Raw genomic sequence first — 19,416 nt, forward strand, 5'->3', positions numbered from 1 at the left:
CTATTTGCGATGGTTGGCAACAATCATGATTTATTTGGCATTCTTCATGAAGATGATAAGTTGGATGGCACCAACTATCCGATGTGGTCTTATCTCATGAAACATATTCTTGTTGCAAGACATTTTTGGAACATTGTTTCTGGGATTGATATGAGCCCAGCCAATGCTGCAGTAGCTGCCCCTAATGCTGGTCCCTCTGCAGAGGGGACTCCTCCTGATGCTTTATCCTCTAGCACCCCTGTTGCTGCTCCTCCAACTCAAGAACAAACAAGATGGGATGCAAGAGATGCAAATACACATTCCTGTATTGCTTTATCATACAAGGGAATCATTATTCCACACATCCGGTCATGCAGAACAACAAAGGATGCTTGGGACAAATTGGCTTCTCTTTATCAAATTCGCAATGAGGCACGTGTTGCATATTTAAGAAGGCAATGGCAGGAAGTTAGCATGAATGAAGGTTACTCTATGGATGCATACTTGACAAAGGTCAAGGACCTCATGGAACAACTTGCCAATATTGATGAGGTGGTGCCAAATTCTCAGCTTGTCAGTACCAGATTGAATGGGCTGCCAGATACATACCAAGAGTTTGCTACAACCCTTCGACTAGTGGCCATGGGTAATCCAGACCACTACTCCTTTGATCAATTAGTCACTTTGCTTTTGCAGGAAGAGCAAAGTCGTGCTAATAGGCAAGCTACTGTTCCTGATCATGCATTTGCTTCACAGCAGACAGGAAAAGGCAAGGCTTCCAAGCCTATGGGCAAGCCTAAATATGTGCCTAACAGTGGCAATTCCTCCAATGTATCTCAAAATACAGCAGATAAGTCAAAGAAGAAAAGATGCAACTATTGTCGCAAGCCAGGGCATGAAATTTCAGAATGCAGGAAGCGCATTGCTTCGGAGAAAAAGAAAGCAGGATTGACAGTAAATGCCTCACATGCAATTGAATCCCATGAGTGAGCAGATGCCTCACATGCACATGCTCTCGGGCATGGGCTGTCCATTGCTCCTTTGATCCCTCCAAAGTTGATGCATTCTTTACTGTTAATGATGCTCAGTCTTGGTATTTTGATAGTGGTGCTTTCAAGCACGTCACCTTTTGCAGACAGTTGTTTCATTCCTTAGCTAATGCACCTCGAGGGGGGACTGTCACATGTGCTAATAATGTTTCCTATGCTGTAAAAGGAATTGGAGATGTGCAGCTCACATCCATTTCAAGCCATCTTGTCACTTTGGCAAATGTTCTTTTTGTGCCTGGAATTGAAGTCAACTTGATTTCAATTTCAGCAATTGCCACTTCAGGTTTTAGAGTGATTTTTGATGGATACATATGCCTAGTATATGATCTTCGTGATGACAATGCCATAGTTCTCACTGGCACTTTGAAAAGGGGGCTTTATCACCTTGATTATCACTCAGCTGCACTTTCTATTGAAGCATTTGGTATTTCAGTTTCACAGCTTGCTGAAACTCATCTTTGGCATGAGAGAATGTGTCATCTTAATTATAGAGCTCTTGCCAAGTTACATTCACAGGGCATAGCAAATGATGTACCTCAAACTCACACAGTTTCCAAACATGTGTGTGAGGGTTGTCTTTTGGGTAAGATACATCGGTTTCCTTTTAAAAAGATTGTCCGAAATTCTCACAAAGGAAATTGCAGCTAGTACACAGTGATGTCTGTGGCCCAATGAGGACAAATGCCATTGGAGGGTATAAATATTTCATGACTCTAATTGATGACTTCACAAGATATTGCTGGGTATATGCTTTAAAAGCCAAATTTGAAGTGTTCTCATGCTTTCAGAAATGGCTGAATATGGTTGAGAATGAATCAGGATGCAAGCTTGTCACCCTAATACAGTTGGGGGGGAGAGTATATGTCAAAGGAGTTTGATGCATTTTTGGCTTCACAGGGCATTGTTCACTGATGCACTACTCCTTACACTCCTCAGCATAATCATGCTCCTGAAAGAAAGAACAGGTCCACTATCGAGATGGCCAGATGCATGCTTAAGGCCAAGTCCTTGCCCAATAAATTTTAGCTTGATGTAGTGATGTGTGTCAACTATGTGCTGAATAGATCACCTACAAGGGCATTGAGGACTGTTACACCTTATGAAGCATGGAAAGGCAGGAAGCCTTCACTTTCACACATGAGAGTTTTTGGGTCTCTTGCATATGTTCATGTACCATCTCAGCTGAGACATAAGCTTGATGATAAAGCAATCAAATGCATATTTATTGGTTACAACCAGGAGAGTAGAGGGTATCGGTTGTACCAACCAAATGATCGGAAGATTATTATCAGTAGAGATGTAATCTTTGTTGAACATTCAGCTTCTCCTCTTGTGGACTGCAAAGCTAAGCTAGAAGTTGACATGTTTGATGCCTTTGACTCTTGGTTACCTCTTCTTTCCTCAGAGGGGGACTTTGACCAGCAACATGAGCCTCCTGTAGGCCCTCCAACAAGCAATGCTCAGTCAGTACTCCATGTTGATTTGTAGGTTCCTCTTCCAGCACAAAATGATCCCACTATTCATGGTGCAGTGATTGAAGAAAGAGCTATCAATAGACAGCAAAGGCAAGTTCCCAGATGGCTTCTTGACACATTGAGGGACAACAAACAAGATCAACCTCTTGCTGCTCGGACAAGCTCAGGGAATAGACATATGCATGGTCACTTTCTTGAGTTTGCACTCCTTGCTACAGCTTGCAATGAAGAGCCTTTGTGCCATAAACATGCTTTTGACAGCAAAGAGTGGATGGATGCAATGAGAGCTGAGCTACAATCTATTGCCAAAAATGACACATGGGAATTGGTAGATCTTCCTCCCGGGAAGAATGCCATTGGTACACGGTGGGTCTACAAATTGAAAAGGAAATCTGATGGCGGCATAGATCGGTTCAAAGCCCGCCTTGTTGCAAAAGGATATGCTAAAAAACAAGGCATTGATTTTGAGGAGACCTTTGCTCCCACTTCCAGGATTACCACCATCAGATGTGTCATTGCCATCGCAGCCCACTGGCATTTTCAGGTGCATCAGCTTGACATTGTCAGGTGCATCAGCTTGACATCAAAACTGCCTTTCTTCATGGCTTTGAGGTTGTTGGATCTTAAAACAAGGTATGCCGGTTGCGTAAAGCCCTTTATGGATTGAAGCAGGCACCCAGGGCATGGTATGCCAAATTCATGCACACTTACTGTCTCTTGGTTTTCAGAACAGTTCTACAGAGCCCACTCTTTATGCCCGTGGGAGTGGTTCTGATTTTTTGATGCTGATTTTATATGTGGATGACATGCTGATTACTGGCCCCGATATTCAGCATATTCCAGATTTTAAGGCTGATTTGCAGCAGTCATTTGAAATGTCAGATCATTGTCATGCATGCTTACACGGATAGTGACTAGGCAGGTTGTTCTGACACTAGAGTGTCCCACACTGGTAATTGTTTTTTGCTTGGTAACTCATGCATCTCTTGGCTCAGCAAAAAGCAACGTACAGTTGCCACTTCCAGCTGTGAGGCTGAGTACAGGGCAGCCTCCACTGCTACAATTGAGTGTGTCTGGTTTCGATAGTTACTTGCAGATCTTGATATGTCAAGCATCCTCCACTACTCTCTACAGTGACAGCCAGCGTGCTTTGGCTATTGTGCGTAATCCAGTCTTTCATGCGCGTACCAAGCACATTGAGGTTCACTATCGTTATGTTCGAGAGCGCTTGTCAGTGGGAGACATAGAGTTATTCTACATTCCGACTGAGGACAACTTAGCAGATCTGTTTACAAAGGCACTTCCTTGTCCCAAGTTTGAAGCTTTTGGTCAGGCTTTATACTTGGTTCCCTTTGTTAGCCCTGCCTTGTACATTCATAGGTGGCTATATCCCTTGGGATGAACATGTGCCACCATGACCAAAAAATACCAGGTATTCTGCGACGTTTCCAGGATACTTCAGCTCATACCATGGAGGGGGGTTTGTAAGCCATCTTCTTCCAATCATATTGATGCCCTATGGGCCTTGGTATGTGCCTTGCAGGCATAGTTATAGGCACTTCAGTGTCCTAGTGCCTTTTATGCCACATAGGACACTTAGTCCTATGTGACACCTAGGACACTTAGTCCTAGGGTCTCTTTCATGTACTTTGTACTTGCTTTCTTTTCAATATTCCGATGAGACAGCTTTTGCTTGCAGTGTCCTTGTACTTTGCTTCTCTCCACACTTTGACCCTACAAAACGTGCCACATATTTTCTTCATTGATCTCGCTCACTCACTTTTTCTAAGGATTGTAATTGAAGTAAGATTTGCCAAAACCTATCAGTGTATGTAGAGATTGTTTCTTTATCAAATTGTCTAAAAATGTCCCACTTTTGCCTTGAAATGCGCTTGGAGGGAATTTTTTTGATAAGCCTCTGAAAATACTTTGAGGTGTCGAGTCGTCTTTTACCGTGCTTAGTGACGTTCCACCACCAACATGCAGCACTCTCAAGAAAATGATTACTCGCACATTTGATTTTGTCTCTCTCAGAGAATTTCTGTCTGGAAAAATAATAGTCTAGTTGACTAATCCATGATAAAAGAGTGGGTGCATCTTTCTTTCCATCAAAATTTTGGAATGTGAAAGCTTTTCTACTTATTTTGTTTCCTTTGTTCGACCTCTGTGCTTTAATGGTGGCTTTTACTGTTTTTAGAATGCGATCATCGTCAGAGTTAAAGTCAGATGACTCATTATTGGATGAATGCCTTTTCCTCTTCTTAGGCTTGACTTTCCTTTTCAAAATTTCCCTATGCTTACGCTCGTGTACTAATTGTGTCTAGAGTGCATCTAATTGCTCTTGGAGCTTGGGTGGATGTAGTTGATCTCCCATGATGATGCAATGAGTATAAATAAAGTGGGACGAAGGCAAGCAACGATACTAAGTGTATGAAAATATAAACGAATGAAAGATTTTTATGCAATTCAAGTGTATGATGAAGAAACGAATGGTGAATGAAACCAAGTGTATGAGGTATAAAAACAAAAGAAATCACTTATCTTGCTCGTGAACGGATTGAATGTGGACTAGAGTAGGAGATTTGTTGTCAATTTGTGTCGCTTGAATTGCTTTTGTGCCCAAGTGCTTTTCAATTCACTGCTTGGTAGCTTTATGGCTAAAAAATTCTTTCTTGATCTTAGTCTTAAGATCGATTGCGCTTTTCGCCTTTGTCTTTATACTCTGCATAATGCCAGGTCGTCGTTGCGAGAGCAGCCTTGGATTTTTTTAAAAAATAGGACCCCTTCTTTTCTTTTTGTGAATCTGTGGTCCAAGGTTCTCTCTTAGAGTGCTATAAAAGGCCTTTGGACCTTTAAACTCTGTATCTTAGACTTTAATGTAGCTTTGACTTTGAATTCGTAAAGAAAGAACCGCTTCTCTATTGTGGCGACGATTTTTTGTGAGACTCTAATGCCAATTGGCAGACCACGCTTGCAATAGGCCTCTCAGATTCCAAGCTTATAGACAGCCAATAGAGCTGGTGCACAGAGACGTGAAGGCTATAGGCACTAGAGAATGCTTCAGCCTGGAAATGACGAGCTTTGGCGCAGAAGACTGTGAGGGTGGCAGAAGATCGTTGATGAGTAGAAAAGATTCCCAAGCCCGATGTTGCAAGCAGCAGATGGCAAAGCTGATGATGTTCAATTGCGGCAAAGCAGGCAGAGAGTTAGTAAGGACTGTAAGTCACTGCTCATGCAGGCGCAGGTAGGCTGCGTAATGCAATTGCAGTGCTAATCATGTCGATTTGAAAACTCGGTTTGTGGGCGTCATATTGTGGCGGCCAAGGCAGAGTAAAGGCTAGCTGTGTGAGAGTGAATGCAGTCAGGCCGAGAAGCGGGCATATTGCTAGAGGCGTAGCATGATGTAAGCCACAAATGCTTTGGCAAATTTGTGCTTGCTGGGCCGGCGCTATAATATATGCGAATGAAGATGGCCGATTGAATGCCCAAAGACCAAAGGGTCGTCCGGATATTGAATAGGAGGCCATGGGCGATGGACAATACGTGCAAGTGGTAGCAGGGCAAGACAGAGCCAAATGGTATTAAAGAGCGCTGGTAGTCTGATAGAGAAATGGAGAGCTTGCAAGTTTGACAAAAGAAGGCGCACGGGTAATAATGTTGTGAAACTGGAATTCCTCCTCTCAAGACTCTCGTGGCTCGCCAATCGTTTTGACTCTCCCTTTTTTACTTGTATCACAATAGTACAGAACCCATAAAACCTACAAGGGATCTTTCATCATCAACTCCTCAAGAGACCTATAATACCATTGAAACCAAAAGGGGATTTTCTTAATCCTCATAAAACGCTACTTGAAAGAATTGAATTTACTAAATTAACCACGGCACACAAATGAGATAGCGACAACCAACTGGGTACAATCCCCCCCCTACATGTGTGGCTCATGCTTCCTCATCTAGAGTATTTATAATATTGCATTAAAGTTCAAGGACAAAAATTATCCCTCCTTTCCAAAAAGTAAGGGATTACATTGAATTCCTTGTACAAAGCCTCTTTGGACTGATGTTAGGATCACGCCCCATTCTTTCTACAAAGCCACTTTGGGCTTGCTTTATTCAAGAATAGTTTATGCCTTCTTTCTCAAGAATTATCCAAGATTTACAATATCCATGAAATATAAAATTGGCCCATGGCCATATGCTATGCACCGTGCGACATCTTAATCGGTACCCTCGCACTAATTCCAATCCTCAGCACCAGTTCCATCACTTGTACTTAAGCCACCAATTATATCAGTTGTTAACAATCAATTGAATGAATCACCGCTCAAAGTACAATAATCAAACATAACACCAATAAAACTAGCGACATCAATATTAACATGAAATCACCCACAATACCAACCATCTAGCATGGCAAATCACATGCTAGTTAGGCGTCCCCAACTAAACCACACAAAGCATCCACTAGGACTCCCGCCGTGTCCGGTGTGCTCCTATGGAATACTCTGCCATAGTCACACTTGACTAAAATAAAATAATATCCATAGCAAGAAATATCAAATATACAATTTCTGTAACAACCAATGATGTGTGAAGCTAAGACGGGTGTTCCCATGAGATAGGCAACTATTGTGGGCCTCCTTCATGTGGAAAAGCAAGTGAATCCACTAACGAAGGCTATTGATCTGGTCCATTATAAATGATGAGGTCATGTATCCTGCCTATGTCCAAGAAAGGATGCCCATATGAAGTGATAGGGGCTCGTCTGTGTCCAGATACTTGGGACATCCTGCCTCATCGAGGTCAACATCAAGAAGGTATATAGAATCATCTCAAAAAAATCAATGAGTGGCATCGGACGCATAGCCGTCCTTGCATTGAAGTCCCTGATCCCCACGGCTCAAAAAATCCATGATGTCTGGAGACACATCTGCGTATGGTGAGGTCTTAGCCTCCTCCCAAAGGAGATCCTCTAGGAGGAAAGTAGCACATTGCCCTATAGGAAAATGCGTTGGATCGAAATTTGAAGGTACTTGGCATGTGTAGTGTGTCTTTTGATTGAGATCGCCCCAATGAGAGATGACCTCTATGAGACTACTTTGCCTCTCGATCCATGAACTCCACCCGTCTCTAGTCTTATGACTATATGATGTCTCCCATATGTATCTACAAACTAAGGGTAAAGGGCGCTTTGGGCTTTGATGGATCTTTGTGTAGAAACTTGAAAGCAATATCTCATGCTATGTAAACTCCCTAGATCTGACCATAAGGTACCATTATATTTCTAAACAGTGCAGGTCCGAGTCTTGGGGGGGGGGGGGGCACTGGGTGTTTATCAGGGTCCTATCAAGAGACAACCGTCTCGAAGTATTGTCCACTGCCCTTCCTTGCAGGCGACCTCCCGTTGTTGTAGGATGGTACGTTGCTCCTCTACTTCTAGGAGTGTGAGATCCTCATTCATGTAAATTTGGGGATGGTCACGGATTATGGAATGTCTAGCTAGCAGTGCAACGCAAGTGTGGGTGTCTCTAAAGTGGATGACTAGACCGTCACTAGAGACTGATCTTGAGTAGGATCGTGGCATATGCGCAATGCTCTCTCAACACCATGCTCCTGGGCCCCCAAGGTGGAGGGTGGCATCCTCAATAGCTGTGGTAGAGGTTTGTGGGATCACTTGGACTCTAATATTGAGATCCTTCCCCCCTCCTCCCACCCAAAAAATAAAAAAGTCCGTGAACTATAGAGCCAGAGTAGATCCCCCTGTATGATATTTTTGATCTCATCTCATGGGAGAGGGGATCAAGGGCATCCAAGCTATACTGGAAGAGGGGGAGGTGGTCGATATGAATACCCTAACTGGCAAATAATTTGGATATGCGTGCGTACGAGGCCGTGCTAACCCCTCCCTCGGCTAGTCATCTGGATGACTCTACTGCCCATCTTGGTAGTCTCCAGCTAGGCAAGTATGTATAGTTTGGTGAGGGAACGAGGGCTTACTCCGAATCATCTTGGATCCCATAATCGCTGGAAGCCTCTTGAATCTCCACCAATTAGTTGCCAATAGGTCACTCCCCTAGAAGGGTGCTGCACACATGGCTATCGGCCTCACTAGTGTATTGAATAGCCATCCCTTCGTTGGAGGGTCTTGGAAGTGTGCTTGAAAGCACTGTCGCTCAAGTCGGTCTAGAGCTTTTTGCCCTCGTGTGAGGTGTGCCCTGCGTTATGAATCATTGTGAAATTGGCCCCGTGAAGATTGCTCCTAGATAGGTGTATGACTGCACAATCTCCCTTGGTAAGTGAAGCTATGTCAATGAACCATTGTCCGTGAGGTATTGAAGATCATAACCTTGGTCTTGCCAAGATTGAGAGTCAGATCTCTTTCCTTGCAAAACACCTCTAGGACCTCTAGGTGTCTTTTGTAGGCATGCCGCTGAAGAGGATATGAGGACTCAGGGACTGTCATCTATGCACAGCAGTGTCTGTGTCATCAAATCAGCAAGCAAGGATCCCTCCCCTCCTAGGCGATCAATGAAAGTCGTGATCTCATGAATGTAGAGCCAAAGAGTATCGATGAGAGGGGACATTCTTGATTCACTCGGATCGTGCTCCCAATCCAATTTGGTAGGCCTCTAGGGATGCAAACTCTCCCTCTGATTGTCTCATATAAGCTCATCACCCCCTGGATCATGTCTCCTGGGATCTATTTCTCCTAGAGTCTGCTAATCATGCAAGCTCATGGGACTATGTTAAAGGCCTTCCAAAAGTCTACAAAGAAAACGAACTTTCTAGGATCTCGATCTTGCCTCCTCGGTGACGGCACGTAGGTTGAAGATGTGGTCAAGAGTTGAATGCTGCCTTTGGAAGCTAGCCTATCCCAAGGCCCGCTACCGTGTGCCTCTATGTATGAGCCGATCTCTCTCTCTAGTACTGATCCATAAATCTTGCCAGTGTGTGGCCAATCATGAGGATGCGGTAGTTCCTTGTGTCCATGGGATTTCCTGCTTTGTGTATCGGCACATGGGTGGTGGTTCTCAAAGTAGGGGAAGCCATGGCAAATGGCATGGTTGAACATTTGTGCTAGGATCGGAGCCAAGACCTCCTGCGCATGTGCAAAATGCTCCGTCCGCAACCTCTTGTGGTCTTGGACTTTTCGGTTATGGAGACAGCGCAGTGCGTCTTGCACATTCTGTGCTGGGCCTGGGCAAAGAAGACATATTAGGTAGTGCTTGGATTGGGACGTTGTATAGTGAGGTCGCATACGCGTGCTAGACGCCCGGATTTGTGATGGGGTTGGGTGACTTATCCTTAAAGAGAAGCCCCCATGCAATAGTGGGATCCCTCCTCAAAAAGCTCTGATTCTCATCCATTTACGCGAGTGTGAGTGTGAAGAGTCTTGAGGCCACTTGTGCCACCTCATGTGGTAGGTGTGATTCCTCCCCTAGATTATAGGATCTAGATTCTCTTGTGTGTGACCTCATCTATGAGGTGTCTGTGTGGGAAGATAAGGCTTGCCCAGCCTATAAAAGAGGCTATGTACTTGCTGTGATTAATCGATCAATCAACATCAGCTCGTGCCTCAGCTCTTGTCTCCAATCATGTGTCTCTCACCCTCTCCCCATTTTCAACAGTTGGTATCAGAGCAGGTCTTCCCTGACTGAGCTCTTGCTGACCCGAAGCTGCCCACGCTGCTGCTCCAGCTCTTGCCCATGCTGCAGCTCCTGCCCACGCTGCTGCTCCTGCAACAGTCGCCATTCAGCCCGAAGCAAGCAGCGAACAAACCCGCCATCCTGCGGATCTTCTGCCCGCTCCTCTGTTCGCTCTTCTACCCGCCTTTGCTGCCCTACCTTGTAATCCTACCCGCTACCTCTCTCCTCCGCTGGGCCACTCTAGTTCCACTCTCTTCTCCTCTCCTTCCTCGAAGCACTCCCTCTTCTTCGTTTGCCTCTCCACATGAGCTCCTGCTCTTTAGCCTCAGCATCAGTGTACAAGAGCCCGTATCAGCCCGGACCTATGCCTCTCCATTGACCAGCAAACAGGCCGTACAGCCGTACGGACTGTACGGACGGTTGTGCCATACAAACAGGCCTACTGTCCGTACAGCCGGCCTTGAAATGTGCGCTATCTTCTGCAAACAGTCTGTCTGAGATATTCTGCCTGCTCTCATGCGACTGACGACCTTGTGAGGGCCGTGGCCATTGACTTGCACGTTGCAGCTCTTCTGGTTTGTAGTTCACGCTTCCATGCTGATCTGTGTTGCCCACGCTTCAGCAAACTGTTCCGCCTTTTGCTCAGCTTGACTGCCCTGCTGTGAACTGGAAGGTATGCTGCACTATCTTGCTGCCCGTGTCAAAATCGCCGCCGCACATTTGGAGGGGATTCAGACCGATTTGAAGAGCGGCTTGTTCCAGCCCATTTCTGAGCTCAAAACCCTAAATTGTGCTTTTCAAGAATTTTGCCTCATTTTGGGTGAATTTGTTGGGGCTTTTATGGTCTGAAGCTTCCCTAGTATTGTTAGAACACTATGCTCTAGGAAATTTTAAAAAGCCCCAATTTTTTGCAAACCCTAATTTTGCAGCAATTCTAACCCAAAAATTTAGGGCTTTTCTGTCCTGTGTCTTCCTTTGGCATAATTGAAGCTTCTACCATGTAAAATTTGGGCCTTTTTTGAAATTGGAGTAAACATTGTAAGGGATTTAGACACTGGTTGTAATAACAACTAAGACCTTCCCACCAATGGATAGCATAAAAAACTCCTCGTTCATTGAGAAATTCTCAGGGAGCAATTTCCCAACTTAGCAGACGAAACTCCGGCTTCTTCTTATGCGAGAAGGGATATGGAATATCACCAATGGCAAGGAGCCAAAACTCCAAAGTGATGATGCTAGAATCAGTTGGCGGGAGAACCAAAATGATAAAGCAATGGCTATCATTGGCCTAGCTTTAGCAGACAACCTTATCCACCATGTGGATTTTGATAAGACTGCAAATGATGTTTGGAAAAAATTAGAGAATTTGTTTGGAAATAAGATCAATAATTCCAAAGTATTTCTCAAACAAAAACTCTTCAAGCTCAAGATGAAGGAAACTGAAACCCTCAATGAACACTTGAGCAATCTTGGGTCAATTCTCCAACAATTATCTGCCATCCGAGCCATTGTTGAAGATGATGATCAAGTTGCTGTACTTCTCTCAAGTATTGAAGACATTTCCAAGTACAATGAGATCCTTTCGTCCTAAGAGTCAGCCGCAATATGAGCTTTAAGGATATGGTAGCTCATCTCATTGATGAGGACCGTAGGCTTACAGAGAAAGCAGAATCTTCCTTCCAATCTGGCAAAGCATTCTTTCTCAAGAATAAGCCCAAGAAGAAAGGAAAACCTCTTAAATGTAATTACTGTCAGAAACTTGGCCATCCAGAGGATCGTTGCTTCAAGAAGATGTCAAAGGTACAAGCCAATTTGGTTGCGGAGCAGAGCGAGGACGAAGACGATGAAGCTACACCTTCTGGACCTGAGGAACAAGCCTGCACCGCTGCTGTTTCTGGTCTATCCCTCCATGAGGTGATAGATGAAGAGTGGGCTTTCTAGAGTCATGTGTGTTAGGTACTCTGCCTTGGGTAGTCCCCCTAGAATGATGTAATAATTTGTCATTTTGTGTGCCTTGTGACACCTAAGCCATGAGAGTGCTTGGTTCAACCTCTGAATTATGCTCAGCTGTCAGCCTCTGAGATTGCCTGGGATGCACAGTCTGGAAGATGTCATAGTTTCTCACCCTAGCTCTGAAGGGGGGTTTGTTGGAATCGGAGTCCTAGTGTGTGTGGTCCTAGAGTCCTAGGAGTGTCCTACAGTTGTGTGAGTGTGAAGAGTCTTGAGGCCACTTGTGCCACCTCATGTGGTAGGTGTGATTCCTCCCCTAGATTATAGGATCTAGATTCTCTTGTGTGTGACCTCATCTATGAGGTGTCTGTGTGGGAAGATAAGGCTTGCCCAGCCTATAAAAGAGGCTATGTACTTGCTGTGATTAATCAATCAATGAACATCAGCTCGTGCCTCAGCTCTTGTCTCCAATCATGTGTCTCTCACCCTCTCCCCATTTTCAACATTACGGCATGTCAAGTGATTGTGATATCCGCTGTGCCTCAAGCGTCATATGATGTGACATCTCATCTCTTGGCACTCATGATCAAACCATGGGTTTTGGGACATCTTCCCAAGGGGGTGTGCTGTAGATTGAGTTGTGGGGAAGGATCTGGTGGCGGCATCTTGAACCAATGATACTAGAGTGTCTAAGGCATGGGTGAGGTTTGCGTCATCTCCCAAGGGGGTCGGTAGCTCATGGTTTACATGAGCCCGGCTCATGTAAACCGCATCAAGGGCTGTATCTGAACACAGATATGATTGTATTAAAGTCTGGGCGAGACCCTTCAGGATCTATGTGACTGGCGATCACTATTGACTAATAGTGACCCAATACATCCAGTGAAAGAAAGTAATACAATCTTGCTATGTAATGAGCACTCATCGGGCTAGCCTGTGTGCTAGTCCTAGTACCTTGTTGTGGTGTCCCAAAACCTCTTTTAAATATCTTCCTAGCCTTTTGGCTGGCTGTTCCAGTAGATTTTTTAAATTGTCAAAGGGAGAGTTTCCAAAGGAGCGACCCCCTCGACTTTGGCTTCCATTTGTATGTGTCCATCTGTTGACTTCATCGTGTCTGTATTTTAAATATTCTATCTACTTGCCCTAATATCTTTTGTGGAAGATTCTGAAGGTGATGGGAAGGATCAGCTTATTGATCATTTCTGTGTGTTACAATAGCATGCTGTAAAGGCTGACTTACAATCTGCAATCTCACAGTACCTATTATTGATTGATGTCTGACACTTGTCGCCATTGATGAGTATGTATGTGAAAATAACACAGTAATACTGGAGTTAATTCAGTATAAGTGTGCTCTGCAACTATTTGATTGCAGATAATGGAGGTCTGCTGCTCGACATGCTGCAGCCATGTGCATGTTCCAGCCACATGTACATGCTGCTGCTGACCAGTACATCCCGTTCTGCATATCTAGCTATTGGCACCATGCTTCTTAGCATGCAAATGATTACGTTGTTTTACATCACATACATACAAACATGCGTGTGCACACTCTTTTTTTGGTGAAACCGGGGATTCAAATTAATTAATGCAATTTACAATCTTCTCCACCAATATGGCACAGGACACTTGAAGATGAAGTGCTCCTCTGTCTCAACCTCCTGCATGCCACACAATGTGCATATGCGCCTCTCCTTGGGTAGTCGCTTTGCTCTGCCACTCTCGATACGAAGTCTATGTGAAGAGACCCGGAACTGGCCAAGAGAGATCCTCGTCACTGTTCACTGGGACTGGAACGTGCAATATAATACTGTATATGAATGGACTAGGCCAGGAACTGTTGCCACCTATGTTGTGGGGGAATCTGTCTGATGTAGAGCCTCCTCTTAGAGAGACTGTAAGGCCAGACAAGGCTTTCTCCTGTGTGTATACCCATAGAGCATGTAGCAGTTATTTAAAGGAGCTGTAGGAATTTAGGTAATTAGAAATATGACTGTATTCAGTATGGCCAGATTTGCTAGTAACACTACTGCTATTGATAGATCATTAGATCGGCAAATTGTCTTCGTAATGGTGTGAGACTTTGACCTGGGGCTGTAATATGCATGGCAAGAAAAGTTATTGTCTGGGAATCCATTTCTTTCCAGAAAATACTTCTAAGGCCAACATTACTTTTTCTATTCTATAGGGACCTGCAAAAGGCAACTAATAACTTCACAACCAAACTCGGCGAGGGAGCTTTTGGTCCAGTTTTTAAAGCAGTAATGCCACAAGGAGGGACTTTTGCAGTGAAAATGCTTTCCTCACAATCGAAACAAGGAGAGAAAGAATTTCTGACAGAGGTAGGTGACCCTTCTGTGCTATGCAAAGATTGTCTACAATTGCCTTTTGAGGTTGCCCATTAGAAGGTAAATGAAATTAATTGCAAGCAAATAAGAAAACTTAAATATGCTATGCGTGATGGAGTTTCTGGTTTTCAACCTTATGAGTGACTATCATGAGATTGAAACTGCACCATGTGTTGTGTTTTTAGAGGATGAGTTTGGGCATGTTCCTGGATTCATCTAGATATATGATATTGAAAGGACTGTTTGCTTTGACGTTCCTTCTAGCCTTGAAGACATCTTTGGTACATAACATTATACGTTTTGCCTTGTGATTTCATTGGTAAAAGCTTGCTGAGAGTTTTCCTTGAAGACTCTGTATTTATTGATTTGTTTCAGATTTTAAGGCTCCTTGACACCAGTAAGAGAATGCAAATACGTTTTTTTGGTACCAATTTCAAGGAACTGTACATGTTTCTCTGTAGCACGTGGCAAGGACAAGCACAGTTTTATGGGCAAAACGTGAAAATTTCGTGGCAATATCAGACTTGAATTTAAAGGGATGGAGTGATGTTATAATTACCCCTTTTTTTTTTTTTTTTGGAGCAATTTAAGTGGCCTTAGTAACCATACGTAATTGGTAGTCACTTTACCTAAGATATAAATGTTACTTAGCAACTGGACCTGATAGATTAGATAGAGTTACAAACCAGGTTCCTTTTGCGTGACTACCAGTTACCAGTGCTATGTGGAAGACATGAACTCCTTGTTATTAGCCATTCTAGACTGTAGTTTTCTAGATGGAAATTAGAGCCAGCCTTTTGTGTATTGCTCCTGAGTTGTTGCCTTCACATGCGACTCTAGCTTTAGGCTCCAGCATTTGACTGCTCATCCCTCTTCTGTGCTCTCCACTCTGTTTTCTCTCTCCCTCTTTTGGATGCACAGCTACAAAGATTGTTCTTTTCTGGGTAGCTGGGTTGAGCTTTTGACATCTGGTATCAGATGAAGGTCGGGCCTGAATTTGAAAGCATTATAAGAGCAAAGGAGAGGATTAGAGGTTCAATTTCATTGCCGGTTCTTCCTGGAACACCTAGAATCTGCCATGCATCAACATGGAGGTGGTTTTGGCTTTGATCCGGCATGCATTTTGAATTCCAGAGTATGTTTTGGTTAAATTTTTAATCAACCTACTTTCATTGCTTTTCTACTGCAGAAAGTTACTTCTCAAGCAATATTGCTTTCTCTGATTTTCCTTGCTGATTTGCCCTCTTGTCAAAGACGTCATGGAAATCACAAAGATACAGGATTGCAGGCGGAGTTGATTCATTGCATAACCCCGAAATGATTTCTGCCTGTGCAAACATATTTCTGAAGTCACCTTAGCAGAAGTCAAAGGCAGTCAGCTCACTCATATTGTTTATCTGCTTCATTTTTCAATTCATGGAGTTGGGGTTCTCTTTAGTGTTTTTCCTGGAAATGTCCTCAATATTTCTATGCTACTTTCACCTTTAACCTTGTCAAGGAAGGCTGATGTATATCTTTCCATCGAGATACTTGTGTAGGAGTTCCCAGACAGGCTATCTCTGGCAAAAGCTACCAATTCTCTGAATGATACTCATCAGCTTACACTACTTCATTAGCAAATTTTGGTCTTATAGCCGTGCTCTTTCTGTATCTTATAGCATGGCATATTGTCCTAGTCAGTCTGGTTGGGGGTAAGTGCAACTTTATATCTCCCACCTCTTAAAGGCTCTAGGTTTTATACATCTTACATAGACATTGGGCTATTTGCAGTGCAAGAAATTCATATGAAGACTACTACAGCTTGTGTAATTCACTTTGACACCTTTGGATGCTCTGCTGCTGTGCAAACTATCTATTTCACATTGGATGTTTGTGAAAATTTTTAGTTCTGTAACAGCCAAGAACTTGGATTCCAACAATTTCCATACGAGCCTCTTCAAGAATTTTATAAGAATATCTAACATCTATTTGTGGCACATGTGGCACCTACATCAATCTTTCTACACTCGTGGTTGATTCTCGACCATGTGGCAAGTATACCGTCATTAATGGCTGCTCCACCCCTTACAAGTTTTGCTTGAATGCTGTCTCAGTTAAAGCACTGATTTGGGACGAGCGAGTATGGTAAGCTTGTGTGGGATCTTTTTGTAGGAGCATGAGGTAGTCCCACATAGATTGCTAGATGGCCAATGTGATTTTGTCGTGGACCAATGCTTGAATAAGAAACTGCCTGGAGCACTGGGTTCTTGGGATTAGCGCTTCCCATTGGATTGGATAACCAAAAGCCCTCATCCCTGAGCTCTATCCTCTAGATACTCTGACCCTGTATCCGGTAAGCAGGAGAGACCTCATCAATCTGGAGTGCGTGACCTCCCTCAGTCAACTAGGCCACCATCCCTGTAGTCCCTCTGAAGTCTCTGCATGCGGGTCATAATCCTGAGGACTTCCATCCAGATCCTCACTGCGTTGCGACAGCTCCAGAGGCAGTGAGGGATTGTCTCCAGAAATCCAGCAGAGCAGCAGTAGTGACACTGCTCCTCCACCTGCATCTGCTCCAACCACGGGCCTATGGGCAACCCTCCGTGGGCGGCCAGCCAAAAGAAGTAGGATATCTTCCTTGGCCACAAATTGGACCATAGACGCGTCCAAAACCTGGAAGACCTCCTAGGGCGCCCTGTGGGCTACCCACTGCCTCTCCCTCGAAGGGATCCAAGTCGAAGAGTCCAATTGAAGCCTCTTGCCAATCCGAGTGGTATACGAAAAGAAAGGCACCTCATCCACCAGCTTGGCGAGGCCTCTCTTGAAGGGCAAAACCACTCTCCCGGAGCCCACTGGACCTCCCTCAGGGGCCTACCTTCCCAGAGCCACCCATCCAGACTCCCGTCCAGCTCTCAGTGAGTGCCTGGAGTAGGCCGCCAGGTCCTAGAAGAAGCTAGGCTGCGTGCTGCCTCATTGAATCATCATCCTCAATGGGACACCAGTCCGAGAAAATTGACCTAACCATCTGTTGTCCATCCACACGCGGAGTCCCTCCCACCAAGACTCGGGAATGGCTAGGTCAATCTTCCTCATCCGCTGCCCTGCCCCTCGCATATGCGCTATGGCTCCAAGCCTCGCCTCTGCCTCCATTTCATCTGCCAAAGGAACAGGCTGGGCTACTGTCCCACTGTGCCCATCCAATGTGTGTCGGTGTGCAAGCATACGTCCATCCTAATCCCTGATCTTCGGGTGCCAAATGAGGGGCTGGTGCTCGAACTCCTCTCTGCAAACGGGGCTGAGCCTTGATGAGGCCCTCTGCTAATCTCTGCTAGACCCTATGGAGGCTCCTCATCACCCTTCCCCGTAAGGGGGGACTTTGAAAAGATCCATCTGTGTGAATGCTGCCACTGCCTCCCAGTGCATGGGGTGTTCGTGAGAGGCCCTCGCTGCAAGAGGAGCTTTCAGGGCTCTGCACTAGTTCTGAGACCGCAAGAGGACTCTACTTTGCATCTCTGGATCTATGATGCCCAAGCCTCCCAATGCTTGCGACATGATCACCGTATGCCAGCCACTCGAGCTCTGGTATTCCTTGTGCCGTTTGATCTTGCCCAGAGGAAATTCCGAACCAAACATTGGAGCTTTCCAATGCACCCTCTGTGAAAACACCAATAGGAGGCAATGTACCCTACCGTGGCAAGGACTTGGTTTGCCACTAAGGCACGACCCGCTAGGGAGAGTTTGGTCGAGCTCCAGTGGAGAAACTTGCGCCGAACACTCTCGAGGACCAGGGCGATCTGCTGCTTTGCTGTAATATCAATACCCTACTTGGCATCCGAGGTACCTTGCTATGTGGCCCTATGGAATCTAGTGGAAGTCAAAGGCACTCCCCCACTCTAGAATCTCCTGTGTCTCCTCCGAGCCTGTGAAAAAACCAATGGATTTTTTCGAGTTGATCCATGCACCAGAGGGCTCGCAGTAAATAGCTAGGGCTCCCGTGACTCTCTCCAAGCTCGCTGTGGTGCCCTCTACGTACAAGGCTGTGTCATTTGCAAACTCTAAGTCTAGCATCTCTTCCTGTCTAATTGGGAGCCTCAACCCTGTGAGGCCTGCCACTTGCGATCTCAAGCAGTAGCCCAATGCCTTCGCCACAAAAAGGAAAAGAAAGGGAGCTAAGGGACAGCCCTGATGGATCGAGCGGGAGAGAGGAAAAGCCTCGGCCGTGTGTACACTGACAAGCATCTAACTAGAGCTTCCCACGTAAAGTGTAGAGACTCCTCTAGTCCATCTGTCTTAGAAACCCAACCTTTGCATAGTGCCCTCTAGGAAAGACCACTCCACCTTGTCGTAAGCCTTCTCAAAGTCCAAGAGAAGGATGGCGAAAGGTTGTGACCCTCCCCGGTCCAATCCACTTTCTCCCAGAACGTGAAAATGTTGTCCAGAATGCTGCGCTTCTGAACAAAGCTAGTCTGCATGTCATGGATGATGTTGGTGAGATGAGGCCGTAACCACAAACTCAAGACCTGGGCTAGGATCTTGTATGCTGTGTCAAGCAAGGTGATCAGTCTCCATTGCCGAAAGTCTAACTTGTCTCTCCCTTCGGGATCAACAAATACACCCCGTGCTCAGGGACTGAGGAAGGAAGCCCGTGTCGAAGATCTCGTGGCAAGCTGAGCGAAAAGGGGTGGAGATGATCTCCCAGAAGTTTCGGAAGAAGGCTGGAGTCAAGCCATCTTCGCTAGGACACTTCTGGGTCGGGAGGCCTTGAGGGCTTCCCAGATCTCCTCATCCGTGAAAGGCTCCTCTAGACTCATGTGCACAACTCGCGAGACTACCGTCGGAACGTGGTCCCAAACTCTCTTGGGTTACAAGGCAAGCTGGAGTCATCCTCTTTGCCTGAAAGAGTTGGTTGTAGAAAACCGTGGTCAGCTCTAGAATCTCTTGTGGATTGGTTTGCATAATGCCCTGTGGATTCTGTAAATGTTGCAACTGC

General features: G+C 45.1%; 1 protein-coding gene across 2 annotated transcripts in view; it reads left to right on the forward strand.

The window, feature by feature from the left end:
* The window catches only part of CRLK1 (Protein kinase superfamily protein), a 64,890-nt gene that overhangs the window by 33,411 nt on the left and 12,063 nt on the right, over positions 1-19,416 (forward strand). For both annotated transcript variants that reach the window (XM_087390431.1, XM_087390421.1), the window contains exon 3: positions 14,288-14,441. In XM_087390431.1, coding sequence (XP_087246557.1) covers positions 14,288-14,441 — 154 coding nt within the window. The remainder of the gene's footprint in view (positions 1-14,287; positions 14,442-19,416) is intronic.

The sequence above is a fragment of the Dipteris shenzhenensis genome, chromosome 2 (genome assembly GCF_047967505.1).
Source record: "Dipteris shenzhenensis isolate YYH24624 ecotype China chromosome 2, Dip_SZ_1.0, whole genome shotgun sequence".
NCBI lineage: Eukaryota > Viridiplantae > Streptophyta > Polypodiopsida > Gleicheniales > Dipteridaceae > Dipteris > Dipteris shenzhenensis.